The 23,386-nt window shown below is 50.4% G+C and overlaps 1 protein-coding gene across 5 annotated transcripts in view; it reads right to left on the bottom strand.

Annotated features, from left to right (window-relative positions):
* The window catches only part of GSN (gelsolin), a 70,101-nt gene that overhangs the window by 22,467 nt on the left and 24,248 nt on the right, over positions 1-23,386 (bottom strand). Inside the window, exons 3-5 of one of the 5 annotated variants that reach the window (XM_021708428.1) lie at positions 10,256-10,326; positions 8,681-8,885; positions 7,762-7,916 (exon numbers count right to left, since the gene is read on the bottom strand). In XM_021708428.1, the coding sequence (XP_021564103.1) occupies positions 7,762-7,916; positions 8,681-8,885; positions 10,256-10,279 (384 nt within the window). In that variant the 5' untranslated portion in view covers positions 10,280-10,326. Of the gene's footprint in view, positions 1-7,761; positions 7,917-8,680; positions 8,886-10,255; positions 10,562-23,386 lie in introns of those variants that run through there. The other 4 variants (XM_008049786.2, XM_021708426.1, XM_021708429.1 and 1 more) reach the window with 4 other exon arrangements.

Genomic DNA, 23,386 nt, shown 5'->3' on the forward strand with positions numbered 1-23,386 from the left:
CAGGAAGGGGACAGGATTGAGGTGAGGAGAATTCCAGTGGCTTTCCAGCAACACAGTCAGGACTTTCACACTCATTATCTTGTTTGAAACTGAGACAGTCTAAGTCCATTTCAAAGAAGGAAACTGAGCTTCAGAAAAGGAATAAAATTTGCCCAAGGTCACAGCTAAGAAGTGAGAGATTCCCTACCCACTGTACCTTGCTGCCACCACTTTGATTCTCATACTCTACTACACAGACCCCTGGAGTCACTTCCCTGGATTCTAAGAACTGCAACCATTCCTTTCTCAAAACCAGCATTTCCCAAGGGATGTTCTATGACACCCTAGTCCCCTAAGACATTCTGCAAAAAAAGAGGTCCATGGTCAAAGAGGCCTAGGGAATGCTCCTTACTCAACCTCTCTGTTACACAATGCACCTGAGTATAGTGAATATACCTGCTTGCCTTTTGTTTTATTCGGCATTTTTCTATCTTACTGAAGCAAGAATCACTTTTCTATACCACATCCTGCCTCTGGGTTGGGTGTTCTATGAAACCACCTTTGCCATCCTTCAAGGCTCTTCAGGAAGCCTCCTTGGGTTGCTGTAGCCCACACTACCTGTCTCCTTCCCCAAAAAGCACTACAGTTAAGTCCTATCGAGTGGTACCTTCAATGCAGCTGTGAGTAAGGAACAGTTGCCTTGCCATGACAGTCCTGAGTGACTTTTAGGTGACCCTTTCTCTTTCTGAGCCTCAGGCCTCACCTTTTAGAAATACAGACATAACTTCCTGCTCTGCCACCCTCTGCAATTTTTTTTTTGATTGTTTGTTTGTTTTGAGTCAGAGCCTCACTCTGTCACCCAGGCTGGAGTGCAGTTTGCCCACTCAAGGCTACCACAGCCTCGACCTGCTGGGCTCTGGTGATCCTTCTATCTCAGCCTTCCAAGTAGCTGGAACTGCAGGTATGCACCACCATGCCTGGCTAATTTTTTGACTTACTATAAAGATGATGTCTCACCAAGTTGCCCAGGGTAGTCTTGGGCTCAGGCAATTCTCTCGCTCAGCCTCCCAAAGTGCTGGGATTACAGGTGTGCCCTCTGCAGTTGTTATCACACCCCTGGGAAGGGCCTTCGGGAGGGCTTGCTTACTCTGTGGAAAACTGAGAAAAGCTGTCTGGGCTTTCTTGTGAGCAGTCCCCAGGCTCAGGCCCTGAGGCTGTCAAATCAGCGCTGAGAAGGTCCTTACACAGCACCCTATTTGACCCAAGGTGAGCTAAATCTACAGAAGTGAAGTGACTTCCTCAAAGTCACTCAGCAAGTGTGTGGCAAAGCCAAGACTGGAAACCTTGTCTCCTGCTCCCAATCCAGTGCTCACTCCTTGCTCCACGAGTCATGCAAGTAGAAGCAGGAGAGCTTCCACTAAGGCCAGAAATGCAGCCACTCCATCCAGGGTCCCTCTGCCCACCTTGCGTTATAGAGCTGTGCTAAGTCTGATTCTAGCAACACAGACTCAAGGAAGGAAAGGAGGCAAAGGGAGCCCATCCATAGTGAGCAGTATATACATGCTTGTGAAACGATGTGGCATTCTACAGGCAACATCTGTGAGAGTGGTGGTACCATTAGCACCGTCTCACAGATGAGGAGAGCAAGAGAGGAACTTGCCCAAGATCTTACAGCTGGCAGATGATGGAACTAGAATTCAAATCCAGGCATGTCTCTATTTGTAAGACCCACCTTCTTCCCCTAATCAGGTTGTCTTAGAGGTCACTAGGGTCACCTAGGATGGGAGGCAGGAACGCGCCACCATTCACAGCCGTTTTCCAAGTGGAAATGTGATTTTCCTGCTGCTGGTGGTTGGAGCGCCCCCTGGTGCCCCTTCTTAGTCTCAGCACAAGGAGCAGGGAGGCCAGTCAGCAACCACAGAGCTGACAATACGCCTTTCTGCCCTGCTTCAAGGGACCCTCAAAGGGAGCTGTGGCTTGGCTACTCTGTATGAATGTCCTCAATGTGGAGCAGGGTGTAGGGTCATGGCTTCCACTCTCGACTTTGCCACCCACAAATGAGTAGCAAGATAGTAACTTTTCCCATCATCAGGGAGGGGTGAGTTGGGGCTCTGGAGTGAGGGATCAGGTCTGAGAAGGGCTCAAGGGCTGGATGGCCTTGACGCCTAGGATCTGAGAGCAGGGCAGAATGCAGAGGACATAGGTCAGGGTTGGTGGAGGGGAAGTGCAGAGAGGCAGGAAAGTTCTGACAGGGATATAACCAAGCCTGCCGGGCAGCAGGTGAGGAAGAGCAGCCAGGGAAGAAAATGCGATGCCCTGCACTCACCTGTAATGCCCTGCGCTCACCCATGCTCACCTGAAAACGATGTGGTGGCCGCCACTTACTGAGCTTTGCCAGGCCTGGGGCACCTGCTTTACATGTATACAATACAGTCCTGACAACAAACCCCTAAGGTAGGAACTCATCATCCCACTTCACAGGCAAGGAAAATGAGGCTCAGAAAGGTTAAACATCATGTCCAGGGCCCAGCTAGCTGGTGACAGTGTTGGGTTCTACCCTTGAGTTTCCCCTTACAGGGATTGAGCCTCATCTGTCATCAGCTCAGGAAATCCTGAGTGTTTGTGGGTGGCCCTGACCTGAGGACTTCATTCAGCTGAACATCAAGAGAGAGTGGACCTAAAAGCCTTTTTCAAAAGGCGCCGGAAGGACCTACCAACCATTTCTACTGAGTACTCAGAGACAAGGAAATGAGGAAATAGGAGAAAAGACCGTTCCCTTTTTTTTTTTTTTTTTTGAGTTGGAGTCTCACTCTGTCGCCCAGACTGGAGTGCAGTGGCCACTCCCGGCCACCACAGCCTTGACCTGCTGGGCTCCTGTGATCCTTCCGCCTCAGCCTTCCGAGTAGCCGGAACTACAGGCGCGCGCTACCACGCCCGGCTAATTTTTTATTTATTGTGGAGAAGAGAATCTGCGGGCTTAGGCAATCCACTCACCTCAACCTCCCAAGGCGCGGGATTACAGGCTGAGCCACAGAGCCCGGCCCGTTCACTTTTTTATACATCTCTAAAATACTTTACTTGGTCCAGCACGACTTTCATTTTTGTTACTAAAAAAGTGTTTAAACAAGGAAAAGGGTTGTTCTATATCATAAATCTCAGTTCTCGGAAATTCACTGTCCACATGAGCTTCCTAGTTAATTAACCCCTCTAATCTCCCTGATCCAGGAAATTAGACTCAGCAAGATTAATTAACAAAAATACATTAAAGTAGGTTCATAGACGACATCAGTGGATCTACAAAGCTACAAAGGCAGGGGGCAGAAATTTTTTGAAGTTTTTCCTTTTTTTTTTTTTTTTACTATAGCTTATAGGATTGGTCGTTGCTTTCTAGTCTAATCATTAGGTGGGCAGGATTGACATCAAAGTATTTGGACAAAATTCTACAGGATAAGTTGGGGTTTTTTGTCCGTTTATTTGTTTTTGAGTTAGTCTCACTCTGCCATCCAGGCTGGAGTGCAGTGGCACGGTCACAGTCACTGCAGCCTCGACCCACTGGGCTCAGGCAATCCTTCTGCCTCAGCCTTCCAAGTAGCTGGAACTACAGGCGTGTGCTACCTTGCCCAGCTTTTTTTTTTTTTTTGATATTTCGTAGAGACGAGGGCTCACCAAGTTGCCCAGGCTGGTCTCAAACCCCTGAACTCAGACAGTCCTCTCGCCTTGGCTTCCCAAAGTGCTGGGATTACAGGTTTGAGCCTGTAATAAATTGTTTTAAAAGCCACTTTCTGGGCAACCCCCTCCCCTCCCATTGTGGGAACTTTTCTGTCCTCTCAATACATCCTGCTTTTTAAAAAAAGCCACTTTCCAAATTAAAGTCAACACACACACACACACACACACACACACACACACACACACACACACACACACTTATATATATACACATACACACATATGTATAGTACATGTTCAGAGAAAGAGAGGAAAAAATGAACCACAATTTGGTATGTATCTCCAAGGGTAGATTCATGGGGGGCTTTTACTTTCTAGAACCTATATTTCTGTAACGTTTGACATTTTACAATAAGCTCACATTACTCTTGTAGTCAGAAGAAAGGGAAAAAAACAATAAAGATTTACATAGGGGAAAAGGCTAAATTTTATAAAACAAAGAAAAATGAATAGATCAGGATTGGTCCCCTGTACCCCCTAAACTCAGAATTATGAAGGAACTATATAAGAAACAGGAAGGAGGACAGGGAAGGTTCTGGTGATTCAGTGGGTCTCCAATTGTGTTCCTCCTGGGGTCCAAGGGCTCCTAGGACTCCATAAGGCCCAGATTCCATTTGAACAAAGGGTTTCAAATAACTCAGCCCCAGGGGGTCTCCAGAGCTCTGTCTGAAAATGTGAGGAAGTAGGGAGTGGGAGGAGGAGAAGGCATAGGAGGAGAGATCAGGGGATCCTGAACCCTCTTGCAGTGCACTGGCCGCTAAGGATTTTGGGGTGGCAAGAAAGAGGGCCAGGCCCCAAGCCGGCCCTTCCTAGTGGCTCCCTGTCCCCGCTCTGCCCCTTCTCACACTCCAAGGACAGAATTGGCTCAGAGGAGGAGGCTTTCACAGGAACAAGTCTTGCGTAACAAGCCCTGCTCCTCAGGGATCTATAATTGATGAGGGCACAGGGGCAAGAACCTTGGGCTGGACCTGCCAAGTGCGGGGGCAGCCTGAGAGCTTGCAAGAGGTGGTAAACAGGATCAGCTGGGACCTCCTGTTTCCACTCTTTCAGGACTGGAGCCTCATGTCTGGGCCGGGCTGGGAACTCACCGTCTGGAGTGTCTGGAGCGTCCCTCACAGTGTGGTCCAAGAACATTCTGAACCATCACCTGGGGTGGGGGAGGCTTGCTCCCTCCCCCATCGAGCTAAGACCAAAGAGCAGGGACTCTGGAAACATCCACCGGAACCAGCTCTGTGCTAGGTAGGCCCTCATACCTGCATCTGAATCCCACTTCTGTCACTTACCGGCCATGTGGCCTTGGACAAGTCGCTTAACGTTCTTTGTGCTTTCATTTTCTCATTTACAAATGGTGCTAATACTAGTAACTACCTCCTAGGGTAAAATGAGTTTAATGAGTAAAGCACCCAGAAGAGTCCCTGACACATAGTGTCAATGATAAGTGCTCAGTGACAAGCACCTTCTACTGGCTGTGTGAGCAAGTCAGCTCTCTCCTCTAAGCCTCAGCTTCCTCATCTGTGAAATGGGAACACTGCCACCTACCCTAAAGGCCATAGTGAGAATTAAAGGAAAACCTGTAGTAAAGGCTTAACATATATCATCCTTATTTATTCCTAAACACCTGGGGTTGGGAAGACCCTGTGACCTGCTTGGCAACATTCTCTGACCTGGAAAACTGTCCTTTTTGTGTATATGAGACCATGTTAGACCATTGGGCTAACTCCTGAGAAACAAGACAAGACAGACGAGCAAACTCCTACTCATTCATCTAGTCCTTGAACATGAGCTGAACACCCCCTAAGATTCCACTTGTCACCCCACCTGGACACAGTGGACTGACTCTTCCCGGGTCTGCTAGACTCCCAGACTTCTTCACCAGGGCACCCCGGCAGCCAGCCCAGAGCCTGACAGAGTTAGAGGAACAAAGGCCTGGGTTTAAACACAGCTCATGGAACCTCTGAGCCTCAAGTCCCCTCCTCTGTAAAGTGGAGCTCTAATGACCTACCGCCCCGGACAGTCGTGAGGCTTAAATGAGATAACATGTTCCCAATACCCTGCGAGCCACACTGCAGCGACAATAAGCAGGTGCTGCTGTCATAGGTGCTTGATAAGTACTCATTGAATGAATCATGAATGGTAATGTATGAGAAGTACACAACTTGACCAAAGTCTCAGAGCAGTTAGAGAGGGCAGCCTTGCCACCTGAATCCCAATCTTTCTGAATCCCAATCTTTCCGGGCCAAGTGCTCCCGGAATTGCAAGAGCAGCTGGTCCTTCTCCAGTGCAGAGGTCTGGCTCCAACCTTCTCACCTCTCCTTTTGCAAGACACCAAGGCCCCAGGAGGGGCTATGGGGAGAAGGCAGAGATGGAAAGCTCACCACAAGGGTAGACTTGCCGGCAGGGGGCTGGGTAGCCTCCAGGGAATCCGGCCCAGCCCTGCCCTGCCTGGATGTGGTTCCCAGGACACACCCTGCCCTTTGCTATCTGAGTCTCACTGGCACTGTCCCATCACTCAATCTCTTGTGCCTCACCCAAGCAAACAAGGTCACCACCCCATCAACACAGATCCTGAGGCCCAGAGAGGAACAATGACTTCTCTAAGGTCCACAGCACAACAGGGGCACAGACAGGACTTGAACCTTACTCCAGAACCCAACATGAGAGGCATGTTGGTTTCACGTGCAGAATGCTGGGAGTCAGGAGACCTGGGTTCTGGTTCCGGACCTGGCACCAACTCACTGTGTGACTCTGGGCCAGTGGCTTAAAGCTCTCTGTGCCTCCCTACCCTACCTCCCTCCTCCATGAAATGAGAGATTTGGACTCTGGCATAAAGGCCCACCTGACTATGAAAGCTTGTGATCCCCTCCCTATCCTGACCAAAGAGAACCCCAGCTTCGCAAAACTATAGCTTTCCCAGCGCTCTTCCAAGGAGCCAAGCCCTGTGCAAGGCATTTCCCAGCTATGCCTGCACCAAAGTTTCTCTCCAGCCTTGTAGGGCAGGTACAACAGGCTCTCACAGAACTAGAGAGAAAGGGAGGTTCCAGGAGGTCAAGTGGCTTGCTGGAGGTCACACAGAGTACCAGGGAGCACCTCTTGGGGCTCCCAGCTCGGCTTTGCTCAGTGCCATCTGTCTGGGAGCTTGGGGAAAGAGCTTTATCTTGGCCCAGGCTCTTAAAAGTTCAAGTTCACGAGGAATTCTAGTGATCAGAAAGAAGGATGTGACTAAGTTCCTTATCAAATGCCTAACATGGAGGTCCTCTGTTGGCAGGGCCCTAAGAGTTAAGGGGTGCAGAAACAGGAGTAAATCCAAGGCCTTGGTGCCTTGCAGAAGGAGAGGTGAGAAGATTGGAGCCAGACCCCAGCACTGGAGAAGGATCAGCTCTTTTTGCAACTCCGGGAGCAGGAAGTAGAAAGAGCACTTGGCCAGGAAAGCACTTGAGTCCTGTAAGAGGAGCTGTGTTCCTACCTATGACCCACTCCTCACTGCTGGGGCTAGGAAGATACCATGAAGTTATGGGGAGTTTTCTTCACCTTATTTTATTATTATTATTATTAATGAGTTGTAGTCTCACTCTGTCACCCAGACTGGAGTGCAGTAGCATGCTCACAGCCACCACAGCCTCGACCTGCTAGGTTCAGGTGATCCTTCAGCCTCAGCCTTCCAAGGAGCACGTGCCACTACACCCGGCTGATTTTTTTATTTATTATAGAAATGAAGTCTTGCCAAGTTGCCCAGGCTGGTCTTGAACCCCTGGGCTAAGGCAATCCTCTCACCTCCACCTCCCAAAGTGCTGAAATTACAGGGGTGAGCCACCACACCCAGTTTCTCCTTCTTTTAAGATAAGGAACCAGAGACTCAGAGAGGGAGTATGATTTGTCCAAGGTCACACAGCTAGGAAGGGCCTAAGATTTAAATCTAATGTTGGTTGAATCCAAAGTCTGTCCTTTGACCTCTCTGCCTATGGCTTCACAAGGCCAAAAGACAGATGGCCCTGAGTGAGCTCTGCCATGGGGGCATCTGTCCCTGCCACTTGAGTAGGGTGGGGCCCAACTCACCTTGTACTTCAGGCCAGATTTGAAGTAGCCGAGGAAAGTGGCCGACTCAAAGCCCTGGACCTCGCGGTGCTGCACAGCCCGGCCATTCAGGTAGTCATCCAGCTGCACAGTAAAGATGGCTGCTGCCCCGCTCTCGTCCTGGCTGCACTCATTGCCTAGGGGATGTCACAGCCGCATGAGCCTGGCTTCCTGAAAGTGGCCCCAGACCCCTGGGAAGGCAGAGTCAGAATCTCCAAGACTGCCCCAGCCTAACTGTAGAAGCTGGACAAGCCCTTACTTTCTATGAGCCTCCGTTGTTCTATCTGTATAATGGGGGACAGTAGACCTTATTTTTCTCTAAGCATCCTCTGAGCTCTGACACAAGTTTCTAACATTCACTCTCAGCCATCCTGAGCATGAACCCAGGATTGGGAGCATCAGCTCAATTTGCAAATTAGGAGACTGAGGCTCTATACGGGGGCAGGACTCACAGCATCTCACAGCAGAGCTGTGGCAGAGTCTCCAGGCTCCTGACTCTAAAGGGCAAACTTGGGAGTGACTGGAGCCAGGGCCAGGGATGCTGCAGAGGGGTCCAGGGTCCCCATGTCGCCCACAGTTCTGAGTGCCAAAAAGGTGTTTAAAAACCCCGCAACACTCCCGTGTGGTGGTGAGACTCTATCATCATATCAGTTTCACGGAGAGTCACATCAAGTGACCTGCCAAAGTTCAGACCACAGATGAGGGCACAGCTAGGGTCTGAACTCAGCCAGGCCGGCTTTAGAGTCTAGGGGTACATAACCATTAACCAAGGGCCTGGCACATGGTTGGTGCTCGGTAATCAGTTCACTTCCTCAACATTTCCTGGAAACCACACTTGAAAGATCTGCTGTTCATGGTGGGGGCCTGGGGCAGGGGCAGGGGCAGGACGGGACGGCCTCACCCAGCCAGTAGTGAAGGTCGTACTGCAGATTCCCATTCCTCAGCTGCACTGTCTTCAGGATGACATAGGCGTCGCCTGTGAAGAAGTCCCCGTACAGGTTGGGGGGCACGGGCACCAGGTCAAACTTCTCCACACGCCAGATCTGCAGGCCAGGCTCCTTCCCTGCCTTGAGGAACTCGGGGTGTTCCACCACCATGCTGCTGGGCTGGGGAGAGACAGGGCAGAGCCTGAGCAGGGGTGCAGTCCTGGCCGGGGGGAGACCCTGGGCACGAGGGAGGGTGGGTTCCAGCACCAAGAGCATCTCACTTGAGCCTCCTGCTCTCCCCACTCCCGAGGCGAGTCTGTTGCCTTGTGAGCGCCCCCATCTGGATGAGTTAGCAAACAGGGCAAGGGTTTGTGCTTCAAGCCCTGTGCCCCCGCCAGCGTCTGCCTCTCCCACTCAGCTCCCCAATCTTGTTCTATTGATGGAGGGAATGGGGGCTATACCTCCCTGCTCCCTTTTCTAATTGCCAGTTGGAAGTGACAACTGAGGCGCAGAGAGGAGAATTGCCTCTGCCTGGGACCCCTGGCTAGCAGACAGCGTAGCAGGGGTTGTTCCAGCCTCCAAGAGCACAAGCCCTGGGACTCTGGGCAGACCTCTCCGATGGCAATGGTACATCTAGAGGTCCCTAGGAGCTCAGGTGCTTCCTTCCAACATCTTCAATGGATTTTAGAACTAAAGGGCCCTCCAAGAGCTCATTATCCAATCCCACACGACAGATAGGGAAGCCAAGGCCCAAAGAGGGGAGGGGACTGGCCCAAGGTCACAGGTCTTTGCTTCTGCACTTTGGAAGTGGGAAGATTCCCCATGTCCCACCCACAGGCTCCCATCACACCCCCAAGAAGGGTCTAGATGGCTGAGCCCAAGTGGCCTCCTGCGCTGTCTGCCTCCTCCCTCCTGCCCCCGCAAATCCCACCCCCAATTTTCATTTCTTAGAGGACACAGCCGGGGTCTGCAGGAGCCTGTTGGAGAGGCAGCAGTTAGGGATGGGTAAGGCCGTCAGACATGCACTGGGGCTGGAGCCAGGCAGGCGCGGGAGGGTTAGGCTGGAGTTGAGGACCAAAATCAGCAGGCGCGGGTCACCTCAGGCCGGAGGAGAGGTCTGGTGGGCATCAAGAGTCAGAGGAACCAGACGGGAGAACCCAGGTAGAAGGGCAGAATAACAAAGGGGAAACAGGAGAGAGAAACCAGATAAGGCAGAGGAAACAGCAGAAAGGAGAGATGAGATCATGGGAATGACAGTAAACAGACAGGGGCAAGATCCTACAAGGAAGGGAGGAAATATCGGAGAGTGCCAGAGATCTCAATGAGGACGAGGAGTCTGAAATGTAAGATGGAATCAGAAGAGGGCAGGAGAGAAATCAGGCAGAGACAAGGAAAAGGAGAAATCAGGCGGCAGAGACAGGTAAGTAACCAGAAGGCAGCGAGGGAAAGGAAATCCGGCCGAGGTGAGGTTAGCCTCTTGGGGGGTAACAGCCAGGGCCCGAGGTTCCCACCCCATCTGGAGAGCCCCAGGAGCAGCAAGAGATACTTACAAAGCAACAAAACAGTTTTTCCATTCTAGACCTGAATTACTCCCCTTTTCCTAGCGCTGTATCTGCAAGAACTTACAATAGAGAGTTACTCCGGGAGCCCCCGGGCCCCCTGGGCACTCACCCGGGCCTGGGACGCGGGCGCCTGGGCTGCCCCCCGCGACGCGGCGGCCGCGCGGGCCGGCGGCGACAGCGCACACAGCGCCAGGACCAGCGCGCTCAGCAGCGCGGGCGCCGAGAGGTGCAGGGCCATGGCGGCGACGGCGGCGGAGGACCCGGTTGGCAGCCGCGGCCTCCGGGTCGCCGACCTTAAGTAGCCTCCCGCCCACCCCGCCCGAGCGGGGGGACCGCCCCGCAGGGAGGGCGCGGGGCGGGGATCTGTCCCGGATCTCGGAGACATCTGGGTTCCCACTGGGACCGACCCGACTGGGCGCGGCAGCCCCTGCACCCCGGGGCGGAGACCTGACATGGGCTCTGGCATACAACAGGTGCCAACTCAGTGCACACTAAGTGGGCGCAGGCGTGAACCGCGGGGAACCCAGCTGAGCCTCCTGTGACCTAGGCAACCCGAGGCTCCTCTCCACACCTAACATCTCCAGCAAAACAATAACAACAACAACAGCAACATGAAGGTTTGTCACTAACACATCAGAACAGCCTTTCATAGAGAGCACAAGGGACAGCCCATTTTACATAGGGGAAAACTGAGTGAAGAGCAGTTAAGCAACTTGCACACAACTAGTAACTGACACTGTAGGATTTGAACTGGGGCTAGTGGGTGTGGACAGAAACTCCCCATTATTTCCCAAGCAGCCCTGGAGGTGGCAGGCACTGGACTTGGCTTCGCTGCTGGGAAGCAAGCAGGACTTCGAGGGGCGAGGAGGCAGAACCCTCAGCTCCTGGGATTGCTGCTTCTACTTTCCTGAGACCAGCCTCTTTCATTCTTCATTTCTTTTAAATATATTTTTTATTTTGGAGATGTGGGGTACAAGTTCCTTCTTCTTAAAACAAATATTAAAAGCCTCGTTTTGATCAAGACATAAAGTCACATATTTGTACAAAGCTGTTCCCTCTCCATCCCATGTGCTCCTCCCCAGGGGCAAACACGTTCATGTACCTCTTTTAGTGAAGATTCAGGGTGGACCTGCATGTTTCTAAATAACAAGCCCCTGCTGCTTCTCGAAGCTGTTTTTTCCCTTTTAGGTGCTGCCTGTCAACTCCCTCTGGGGAAGACAGGATTTGCATCTCCTCCCTCACTCCCAGGTTCCTGTCCGGTCTCTCCACCCTCCCACTACAAGCATGGAGTCCTTGGCACAGGAGAAGTGCTATTCAGACTCCCTAGGCCCTTGCATCCAGGCATCCCCTCCCCCTGCAGGGAAGGAGAATTAGGGAGTTGGAGACCTGGGTTTGACTCCTGCCTCCACTGTGCCTGGTTTTCTTTTTCTTTTTTTTTTTTTTTTTTGAGTTGGAGTCTCACCGTCACCCAGGTTGAAGTGCAGCAGCACAATCACGGCCACCACACCCTTGACCTGCTAGATTCAGGCGATCCTTCCACCTCGGCCTTCCAAGTAGCTGAAACTACACGCATGCGCCACCATACCCGGCTAATTTTTTGATTTATTGTAGAGACAAGGTCTCGCCAAGTTGCCCAGGCTGTCTCGAGCCCCTGGAATCAGGCAATCTTCTCGCCTCCACCTCCCAAAGTGCTGGGATTACAGGCATGAGCCACTGCACTCGGTTTGTGTCTGGTTTTCTATGGTCTTGGTCTCCACGTCTACTAAATGGGCACAGTAGCTGCTGAGGATTAAATTGCTCTGCAGGTATGAAGACAGTCTGGTCCACAGCTAGGTAAATGTTAGCTCTCCACCCCATCCCCACGAGCTATGGTCACCCATCCCAGCTCCTTTGGAGCCTGGCCTCTACCTAATCAGGCTGAAGTTTGCCCTCCCTCACTTACCACTGAAGGGGGAATGTGGGTCAGATAAAAGGCTAAGGAAACACAGAGAGACAAGACAATTGGACTGGAGGGTTTATGAAGCTTGATGGAGAAAAGGACTTGTGACCTGGGCCTCCAAGGACAGGTGGATGGAGATTAAGAAGAAAAGGCATTCCAGGGGAGGACAAAGCATGGGCAAAGGGCAGGAACACACAGGCCACATCCTGTGAATAACCAGGGTCCAACCTGAAACACAGGGAGCAAGATGAGAGGGGGCTAGAGAGGGTGGCAGGGATCACAGAGGCCTGGGCATCTCACTGAAGAGCCTGAACTTTATCTCAGTGTCTGCGGGACGCCCTGCGGAGACACCTGAGTTCTTAGGGCTCCGTGTCCAGGCAAGGCCAGGCTTGGGCCTGGCAAGTCTACAGTGGGCCAGCCTTGGCCTAAATTTAGGGAGCCCTCCTTTCCTCCAGCCATCTGGAGGATGATAAAAACCCCACAGTGCTCCTGTGCCCTTTCAGAAGCATAAACCGGTTTCTTCTTTCTGGACAGCAATGTGACCGTCCAAATTCAAAACACACAATGCAACAACAGTTCCACTTTCTGCAGAATTACTTACCAACAAGCACAAAATTATACGTGCAAGGATGTTCACTGAAGCATTGTTTGAAGAAAACTGGAAAAGACCCAAATGTCCTGGTTAAACAAACTGTGGAGCCACCATACAATGGACCACTATGCAGCTGTGAAAAAAGGGTGAGCTAAATCTGACTGTGCCTGGCACGTAGTAGGTACTCAATGCACACAGGGTGGTCTCCAAGTGCAAAAGCAGAATGCACACAATGACTGCAGTACAGCTCCTCTCCTCCTTGTATAAGGATGTAATTTTTGCGTGCACCCTTAAAAAATCAGGGTAGACACCAAACTGTCAGGGCAGTTTGTTTGAAAGAAAAGAAGGCAAAGAATTTCACCCTGAACATTGCCATGGCTACCCGAGGCTGGAGGAAGTGCCCAGATCACTGCAGTTGTCATGAGGGAACTTTTTAAAGTGATAACAATATTCTAGCACTGGATATGATGATAATCATACAAATGGTTAAATCTACTAACAAGCACAGGGCTGTGCACATAACGTGGGTACGTAAGTTATATCTCAATATACTGGTTGCAAAAACTATAAAAAGCATGGCTACAGGGTTTGAAACTTTACAAGTATGTATTCAATATAGTGTTTCATTTTTTGTTTTGTTTTTTGAGTCAGAGTCTCCCTCTGCTGCCCAGGCTAGAATGCAGTGGCACGCTCACGGCTACCACAGCCTTGACCTGCAGGGCTCAGGTGATCCTTCTGCCTCAGCCTTCCAAGTAGCTGGAACCACAGGCATGTACCACCACACCCAGCTAATTTTTAAAAATTTATTGTAGAGACAAGGTCTCGCCAAGTTGCCCAGGATGGTCTCGAACCCTTGGGCTCAGGCAATCCTCTCGCCTCTGGCTCCCAAAGTACTGGTATTATTAGTGTGAGCCACTGCGCCTGGCTGTTGTTTTTTATGAAACAATAATCTAGAAACAATTCTTTTTAGAATATTCTGAAAACAATTTCTGCTTACTAGACACTCTGGAAAAATTCAAACAAGTAGGAAGAAGAAATTTCCTTATTCACCCATCCCTGAGACTGAAACTGAGCCAGCACCCGGTCCAGCCGAGCAGCGCTTTCCGGAGTAATATGACCTCTGACTTGCCCAGTTGGTGATTAACAGAGGGCTACTGTAGCATGGCCTTGACTCCAGAGGCCCGACCACCAGCCCAAGGTCACTAGCCCCAAGTTTAATGATCACAAAGGTCCGGCAGCTTTTCCTGCCATATAGCTCTAGAGCCTGGGCCCTCGTCACTGGAACGTTCGTGAACAAGCCCCGGCCCCTGCCCACTGGGAACCCTCACTATAGAGCCTGGAAACTCTCTCACCACAGGGCACCGACTTGTGGAGACCATGACGAGGGCAGCATTGTTTCACTCTGCTCCCTGCCTGGAAGAGACTGAATGATTTCAGGGGAACAGGGAAATTCAGAGAAATCTACAAGACCCTTAGGTGGAAGTAAAGAAGTCCTAGTGCTAGGGCCAGCTGTGTCACTGACTTCCTGGGTGGCTTTGGACAGGTCACTGTCCCTCTCTGGGCCTCAGTGTCTCCATATGGAAAATACAGGGTAGGGCCTGATGCTCTAACTCTAAGCATCTTTCCTTGCCCAGCCCTTCCAGATGCTGGTTATACAATCATATCTGGAACCCACAAGTCTGTAAAATGGGGACACTGTAATCTGTAAAATTTGTAAATCTGTTAAATGGGGAGACTGAATCAGGCCACCTCTCTGGATCCTTCTGAATCACACAGTCTAGGACCCCTAACTTGAAGAAGGAGGCACTGCAGTCACTTATAGAACACACCACCTCACCTCTGGGCCCAGTCAGGGACACTGAGACTCAGGGAGGTTCAGGCCACTTGACTGGAAAGAGGTACTGCCGAGATTTAAACACGTCTGGCTGGCGCCATAGCCCATGCTCTGTCTGGGGAGACCTGGGAGCTCCTGGCACCACCCAGCCTGGGCAGGGAGCAACAGTGCTCTTTCCAGGTAAAGGGCCAAACCAGTCCAGCAGAGCCAAGCCCGGCAGCCAGGAGTCTCTGGGGCAGCTTTTCCCACCACACCTGCCAGGTCAGGGCAGGAGGTGGCACCAGGAAAACCCTCTAGGTCTTCACACAGCTGCCAGGACATCCCAGGAAGATCCAGGTCGTGCCCACTGAGTGGAGGACTGACTGCAGCTCCTGCACTCTGGGCCACATGGCACTCGGGTCTGGCACCGTTTCTCAGACTCAGACTCAGCAGGTGAGCACGTCCTAGTTCCCACACTTCCTTGAACTTTGGTCTTGACTGTTCTGAGCCCTGCCCGGTGCCATGCACACAGTATTTTTTAGGGTAACTTTTTAGAGTCTACCACAGGAAGGAGCCGGACAGCCCATGTCACTCTGGTGAACCCCTTCCTCTCCTGTAGTTGAACCCAAGGCCTCCACAAGCAGTTCTGGGCCCTTCTTCCCTCTGTGGCTCTAGGCCCATGTCTGTATCTTTGTGGGTCTTCCAAGGCAGCTCCCAGAGACCAGGGAAGGCAGCTTCCCCCTCCATCTCTGCCCCTGGCCACAGTGTACAAAAGGCCTTGGCTGGGCCTGGAAGACACCACCCTGTTCTTTTCTGTTCACCCCAAATGCTGTTGTTCTTGAATTTCCAGGCAGCCAGCCACACATGAGAAGCCCTCTCTCAGAGTCTGTTTGCTTTTTGGCTCACTGCTGTTCTCTGGGTCCTCCTGGGAGCACCCGCCCCTCTGGCCTGGGCTTTGCAAATTGGGACAATGGTCAGTAAACAGAGAAGCCAGTTATGAAACCCAGTGAAACTGGACAGGGCCTGGACAAGTTCTGGCGAGCCCTGTGGACTTGAAAGAACACAGGTTTTAGAATCTGGTTGATTTAGCTCCTGTGATCTAGGCCTCAGTTTCCTCATGTATAAAATGGGGAGAAAGGTACCCTGCTCATGGAGCAGTGAGGAGACCCAGATCCCAACACACAGTAGGAGCTCCCCAAAAGTCAGCACTCTTCGACCTGGTTTCTGTGCATAGAGGCCTAGGTTCAGCATGTGTACCCCAAGTGAGACTGGTGTAGTGGTGCAGAGAAAGTTACCGATTTCACAGCGAGACTCTGGGATCCGGGCTATGTGACCTGGAGCAAGTTACTTTCCCTCTCTGAGTCTTGGGTCACTGATCTGTAAATAGGGACGGTGATGCTCAGTTGCAGGACTGTTGGGAGACTGTTGGAGTGTGGTATATGGAGCAGGGCTTATTAGCAGCAAGGGTCATCCATTCTTTCTCTCTTTTGTAGAGATGACACCAAGAACAGCAGGGTAACTCTTCAGAGTCACAAAGCAATTGCCTGGCAGAGCAGACCTAGAAGCTGGGTCTCTCGACAACCAAGCCAGAGCTGAGACACAGTAGGTCTCCCCACTGGGGCCAGCTGGGCCTTTGCTCTGGCTGAGTCCATCCTGGGTGTGGACAGCTGTGGGGAGATGGCCAGTGGGGCTTGGTTGAAGCCACCTCCAGGAGGCCAACTGTCCCAGGGACCAAAGCCATGGCCCTTTCCCAGCTTCCGGAGCCAACCCCCACTAGAACTGAGACCCAGGACAGGACATTTGGAGGTAGCCTGACCGTGCCACTTCCTGACCCCATGCCCTGGGAGCAGGCAGATTTGGCCACGGGTGTGAGCTCCGGGCCCTCCTGCCAGGAGCCACTTCAGCAGTCTGTCTCCCTTCCCTGGGAGGTGCAGTGGGCCAGCAGCCAGGGCGGCAAATCGCTGCAAACAACTGTGTTCCAGCCCTTCCGGGACCCAGCAACCCACTCTGGGGAGCCCAGGCACAAACACAAATCAGCAGCAGGACAAAGAGTGCTGGCTGCAGACACTGTGACTGCAGAACCGGCAGAAGACGTGGGAGTGAGGAGGAACAGTCTCTGCAAATCTGCAGGGGAAGGCAGGCTCTGCGATGCTCCGGCCTGAGCTGGGAGCAGGAGAAGCCGCTGGAGGCAGCTTCCAGCTCCACAGAGGAAGGACTTTCCAAGAGGGAGAAGAACCAAAGGAGAATGAAGGGAGCGACCTTCTGTGTGTGAATATGGAAGGAGCTCCCATCAGAAAAGCCTGGGTTTACATCCCTGATCTTTCTATCACTTACTGGTAGTGTGGCTTTGAGCAAGCCACTCTAGCTTCCTGAGCTTCAGTTCCCTCATTTGTTGAATGAGGATGATAATACCTTTTTCCTAGGGCTGTTGGTGTACATTTAATACATTTGGGGCTTGGCACTGTGCTTGGTACAGAGTAAGCACATATAAAGGAAGTTGCTGTTATTGGTAGATGGGAGGCTTGGATAACTTTCTATCTCGTAACTTAGATGTACAATGCTTGGTGTGGTGGCTCATACCTGTAATCCCAGCACTCTGGAAGGCCGAGGTTACAAGATCACTTGAGCCCAGGAGATCAAGAGCAGCCTAGGCAACAGAGCGAGACCTCATTTCCACAACAACAACAAAAAAAGTTAAAAAGTTAGCTGGGTGTGGTGGCACATGCCTGTAGTCCCAGCTACTCAGGAGGCTGAGGCAGGAGGATCATCTGAGCCCAGGAGGTCAAGACTGAGGTGAGCTGTGAGTGTGCCACTGCACTCTAGCCTGGGTGACAGAGACTCTGATTCAAAAAAAGATATTCAAAAATGTTGGTTTCCAAAAGCAGAGTCTCAAAGAGACATTTTGCACCCCCATGTTCATAGCAGCATCATTCACAATAGTTAAAATATGGAAAGAACCCAAGTGCCATCAACAGATGAATAAATCAAAATGTGGCATATTCATACAGTGGAATCTTACTCAGCCTTAAAAAGGAAGGAGAGTCTTCAAAATGCAACAACATGGATGAAACCTGAGGACACTATGCTGTGATAAGGCAGTCACAAAAAGACAAATACTGTACGACTCCAATTATAGGAGGTACCTAGAGTGGTCAAATTCATAGAGACAGAAAGTATAATGGTGGTTGCCAGAGGGTGGGAAGAGGGGGCATGTGGAGTCACTGTTTCATGGGGACAGAGTTTCAGTTTTACAAGAGGAAAACAGGTCTGGAGATGGATGGTGGTGAGGGTTGCACAACACTGTGAACATCTTTAATGCCACAGAATCATTCACTTAAAAGTAGTTAAGATGGTGCCATTTTTTGTTATGTGTGCTTTTACCAGAATTTTTAAAAATTGGGAAAAAATGCTGGTTTCCTTCCATCTTCCTGAGATAATGAGCCGCCCAGTGGTGATTAGCCGAGAGGATGCCGGTGACAATCAAAGTGGCCCACCTTTAAGAGCCCTTCAGGCCCTGGGACTCGAGGGTGCTGAAGGACACAGAAAAGGTAATGTTGTGCATCTGGCCAAGGTCCCCTCCTGCCTGCCTGGGAGTCAAGTTCATCCTTCACTGGAATCTACCAGGGATGGTGGAAGCGTCCCCAGGCCAATCATTTCCTGACGGGAATAATAATGCAGGAGAGCAGGTGATGGTACCCTGCTCCTCCCACTGCTGGCTCCCGAGGAAGCCCGTCTCTGTTCCCAGGTCTCCCACAACCAACCACAGCCAAGATTTCCTTCTTGCTGGGCCCTGGCAGGAAACGTTAGCTCACCATCTGGATGTCAGTTTGCATCCTGCAGGCAAAACTCCCCGAGAAAGACAAAAGGGGGCAGGTTTGGGAAAGAGGCGAGAGACAACGGAATCTGGGAGCACATGCTGAGGCTTTGTGAGCTTGAGATGTCAAAAGTGACCAATAGAGTGAAGGACGAGTGACCTTCCAGTACAAGGAAATGTCTAGAAAAGAATCTGGGCAGAGCCCAAATCACTTTTGTGGTACTTCCCAATTTCCTCCTCTGTAAAATGGGGTGAAGATTCCTACCCTGTGCGGGAGAGGGGAGTATGGTAGGATAGAAAGAGCCTCTAAATCCATGCTTGGCACATAGTAGGTGCTCAGTAATCATAACATCCGGAAACCACCAGCATGTATCTAGACCCTTCACACCCAGCTCACAAGACCCCAAACATACCCTTGACCTCTACCTCTGTGTCTCTGTATCCAAAGCCAGGAACAGCTAGAGGGTCCAACCAAGGTCCAGAGATCTGGGGTGGTGGCTGGTGCCAGGGATGGGGATGCATTTCAGGAGAGGCTTCAAGCCCAGACCTAAAGAGCCAGCCTTGCTACCCAATTCCCTCCATGAGTATCTCCTTATGACATCTCCTCCCCTCCTCTCTGAACTTGGCCTGTTCTGCCTCACCCAAATGAACTGTGGGCTCTTGGGTCCCAGTCCTACCACTTATGATTGGGTGATGCTGAGCAAAGGACTCAACCACTTCGAGCTTCAGATGGTCATTTATCTCACAGGCTTGCCAGAACTTGATAAGGTAAAAATAAGTTAGAGAAAAGCTCCAGTAGGAAGATGTGGGTCAGAGGACTTAGTCGTCCTTGGTATCTGTGGGGGATTAGTTCCACGACCTCCCTCAGATACCAAAATCTGCTGATGTTATACACCATTTATAAAATAGCATGGTATGGAATTTGCATATAATCTACATATCCTCCTGTATGCAGGATGGCAATTAAGTTCACAAACTCATCCTAGAGAAAGTGCTACATCCCTCATTGCTGAATATCACTATGGTCACCTTTGAAGTACTCCCCTTGGGAAGCTATGCACCAATGCCAGCGCCTAGTCCACCCATCAACGTAATTTTGGAGCTCTTTTTCTGGAATGGCCATCAAAGCTGTCATCGTATTACCCTTGATGTCCTGAAATGTCATCAAAATATCTTCTTTTCAATATTTCCTTTGTCTTTGGGTAAAGGAAAAAGTCATTGGGGGGCCAGATCAGGTGAGTAGGGTGAGTGTTCCAATACAGTTATTTGTTTACTGGCTAAAAACTCCCTCATAGGGCCAGGCTCGGTGGCTCAGCCTGTAATCCCAGCACTTTGGGAGGCCAAGGCGAGTGGATTGCTGGAGCCCGCGGGTTCGAGACTGCCTGGAGCAACTTGGAGAGACCTTGTCTCTACAAATAAATCAAAAATTAGCCAGGCACAGTAGTGCGCACCTGTAGTTCCAGCTACTTGGAAGGTTAAGGCAGAAGGATCGCTGGAGTCCAGCAGGTCAATGCTGGGGTGGCCGTGAGCGTGCCACAGCACTCCAGCCTGAGCGACAGAGTGAGACTCCAACGCAAAAAAAAAATAAAAATAAAAAAACTGCCTCATATATAGTGCTGTGTGGCCTGGTGCATTATTGCAACGCAAGAACTCTTTTGGGATCATTTTTGCACACACCTTTTTCATGTCAAGATTTTCAGTTAAGATTTTCCTGTTTCTCTATCAATGTTTATTTGGTCTGCTATGTTTCTCACAGTCACCCGATGGTTCTGACGCACAATTCGATGAATTTTTGCCATGTTTTTGTCAATTCTCCTTGTTACTGGTCATCCTGACCTCTCTTCATCAGTGATGCTGTCTTTCCCCTCAGAAAAAAACATTTAATCCATTTGTATGCTGCTGTTTTCTTCATGACATTATCTCCGTAAACTTGGACTAGCATGTCCCTGTTTTAACTCCCACTCTTGCCAATTTGAACAAGAAATTTAATGTTTATTTGTTGCTCTAATTCAAGCTCTGACATTCTCACGGACGGCACACAAAAACATGCAACAATAATGAACGCCACTCAGCAAGACACTGCCACATGTTGACACGAACACAACTCTGAGACAGTGATACATCAAGGTCATGAAACCTTACCTAGTTGTTTGTACAATGCATTGCCAATGTAAGTGCACAGTGGCAAGTTTGCAAACTTAATTGTCAGATGATGACCTCTCGCACTTTAAATCTCTCTAGATCAAAATTACAATACCTAATACAATGTAAATAGTTGTTACACTGTATTTTTTAAAAATTTGTATTTTTTTTTGTATGACTTTTATTGGGACTTTTTTCTAGTACCTTCTATCCCAGGTTGGTTGAACCTGTGAATTGTGAACCCGCAGATATGGAGGGCTTACCATACAATGTAGCAGCTATGTAGAATGAATGAGTCTAGAGATCTAATGCAGTCCTCTAATGAGGACTATAGGGAATAAAATTGTGCTTTATTTGGGATTCATACTAAATGAGTAGATCGTAGTTGCTCTTGCCACAAAAACAAAACAAAACCAAAAAATGGGTGACTGTGAGATGATGGATAGTTCATTTTCTTCACTATAGTAACCTTTTTCCTATCTATACACATCCTATAACATCATGTTGTATACCTTAATTATACACAATAAAATTTATTTTAAAGAAGAAAAATTCCAAATATTACAGCATGATTAGAGATTCTTTGCAATTTATCTCAAACTTTTGACTACAATAGAACTATTGGAGATTCAGAGAGATTTTTATTGCTAGTAATCCTTTTCATTCTAACGGGTTTTCTTTTTAAGCACTTCCCCCCTTTTAACCCAAACAGAGGTTTAGTGCTGAAATGCTTTTCTTCCTTTCCAGCTCAGGGGATAGTCATAACCAGCTGGAAGATTTAAACAAGATCTGGCACATAAAACACAGTCCCTGGCACGGAGTCAGGCTCCAGAATGGGTACCGCCTCTGTCCCCAGGTGTGTTTCGAATCTCACCTTCATCCAGGTATCTGCCCAATCACCAGCAATATCTTCCAAGTGTCTGTCCCTCTGGGGGCTTCTGGAACTCTCTGGAATACCCCCAGAGGCAGAACCCAACCATAGTCATTGCACCAGGACAATACATAAAGGCTGAGACAAGAGCAGAGATACTCAATCTCCCCCTCACACACACTTTACATGCACTTCCCACCCCCACACTCCAGTCACTGTCCTGGTTTGGTGTCCCTGGGATCATGGCACCAGCTTTCTCACTGTCCTAAACTCTCCCCGACCTAGCCCATTATCCAGAGATTGCATCATTCCCTGCTCAAGACCCATCGTGGCCCCCAGTGCAGACAGAAAGAAGTCAGGACTCCTAAGCTCGGTCCTCTGTGGTCTGGGGCCCACATGTCCTAAGCAGCCCCATCACCCACTGTCCCCCTAGAGCATCCTCTGTACCATCTCCCTTTGCCTCTATATGACCTCAATTTCCTGCCTCCAGGAAACCAGGGTCTAGCCTTGGCTCTGCCTCTCTGTGTGATCTTGGGCAAGGTCTTTACCTCTTTGAACCTCAGTCTCCCTCTTTCGGTTAATAGGGCCCTTAGGCACGTAAGACAAGACAAGGTAGTGAGTGCCAGATGCAGGAGGGCGCAAGAAACGTTAGCCTGTAATTCACAGCTCCTCTCCTGCACGTCCACCCCCTCCTGCAGCAGCTGTTAGCAATCTACTCCCCCAACTTTAACAGCAGTGTGCTCAGGCTCTCTCCTAAGCTCTGGAATGCAGACATGCTCACAGCCAGCACTGGCAGGCAGGCAGGGAGGGAAGCGGAGGGCGGATGGCTTAGAGGAAAATTACCCGGCTCTGGCCCCAGCCAATGCTGGCGCTCACAGTTATCTCAGAGAGAGGGGATCTGGGGGCCTGGCAAGCCCTTCCTGAGCCGTGGACTTGGCTCCAAGCCTTGACCCCTGTCTGAGCTGGTGGGATGGCAGGGGTTACTCCGGGCCCCATCACTACTCTGGGACACTCCCACTCTTTGGCATCCAAAGAGACAGGGAGGAGGAGGACAAAAAACAGACAGGCCTTTGTGAGGAGGAGAAAATTGGCGCCTGCTGTTGCCTGCTGGGCCGTAGGCACTGACATGATGGAGAACTCCAGATGGAAAGGGGTCCTGCTGTGGCCTGGGAGCCTGCCCAGTTGCCATAACTCAAGTCCTACCCTGAATGCCATGCCCCTGGGTCATATACTTTGTCCCATGCCCAGCGTCGCAGATACCATGTGACTATGCTGCATGCCAGGCCCTGTGCTCCTCACCCCTTGTCCTGCATACCCCCCTTGCAGCTGTGTCCTGTGCTGCTCAGGCCTTGGATCATGGTTTGTGCACAACGTCATGTCTACTCTGTGACAGACTCTGTACCACATACCCTCTTTTGAGTCCCACATCTATTGTCCCAAGTCCTGTTCCTTGGAAGTATGTGCCACAAACTTGTCCTGGATCCATGAATTGCATCCCTTGCCCCATGACTCACACTGGGAAGGAGGCGGGGGGTGGAGCAGTATGGTATACTGGTTAGGAAGGACAGATACTGGGATAGACTCCCAGCCCTACCAAGTGTCACCTATGTGATTTCACAAGGGTGATTTCCCTTCTCAAGCCCTCCATTTCTTCAGTTATAAAATGGAAATGATATTAACACTCACCTAATAGGGTTGCTGTAGGGACTAAAACAGACAACACATTTAAGGTGCTTAGTTCAGTGCCTGGCACAGAGAAAGTGCTTGAAAGCATTGGCTAGGACAATTATAAATGCTTGGGCACCTGTGTTACATCCTGTGCCCTGCGTATTGGGTTCCCACATCCCAGCTCATGGTGCATCAGACACGGTGCACATTAGTGAAATTCAAACAACCACCAACAAGAAGGGTATGATTCTCCCCTCTCATACAGAGGAGAAAACCAAGG

Source organism: Carlito syrichta, unplaced genomic scaffold (assembly GCF_000164805.1).
Source record: "Carlito syrichta isolate Samal-C Ts95f unplaced genomic scaffold, Tarsius_syrichta-2.0.1 Scaffold136857, whole genome shotgun sequence".
Classification (NCBI taxonomy): Eukaryota; Metazoa; Chordata; class Mammalia; order Primates; family Tarsiidae; genus Carlito; species Carlito syrichta.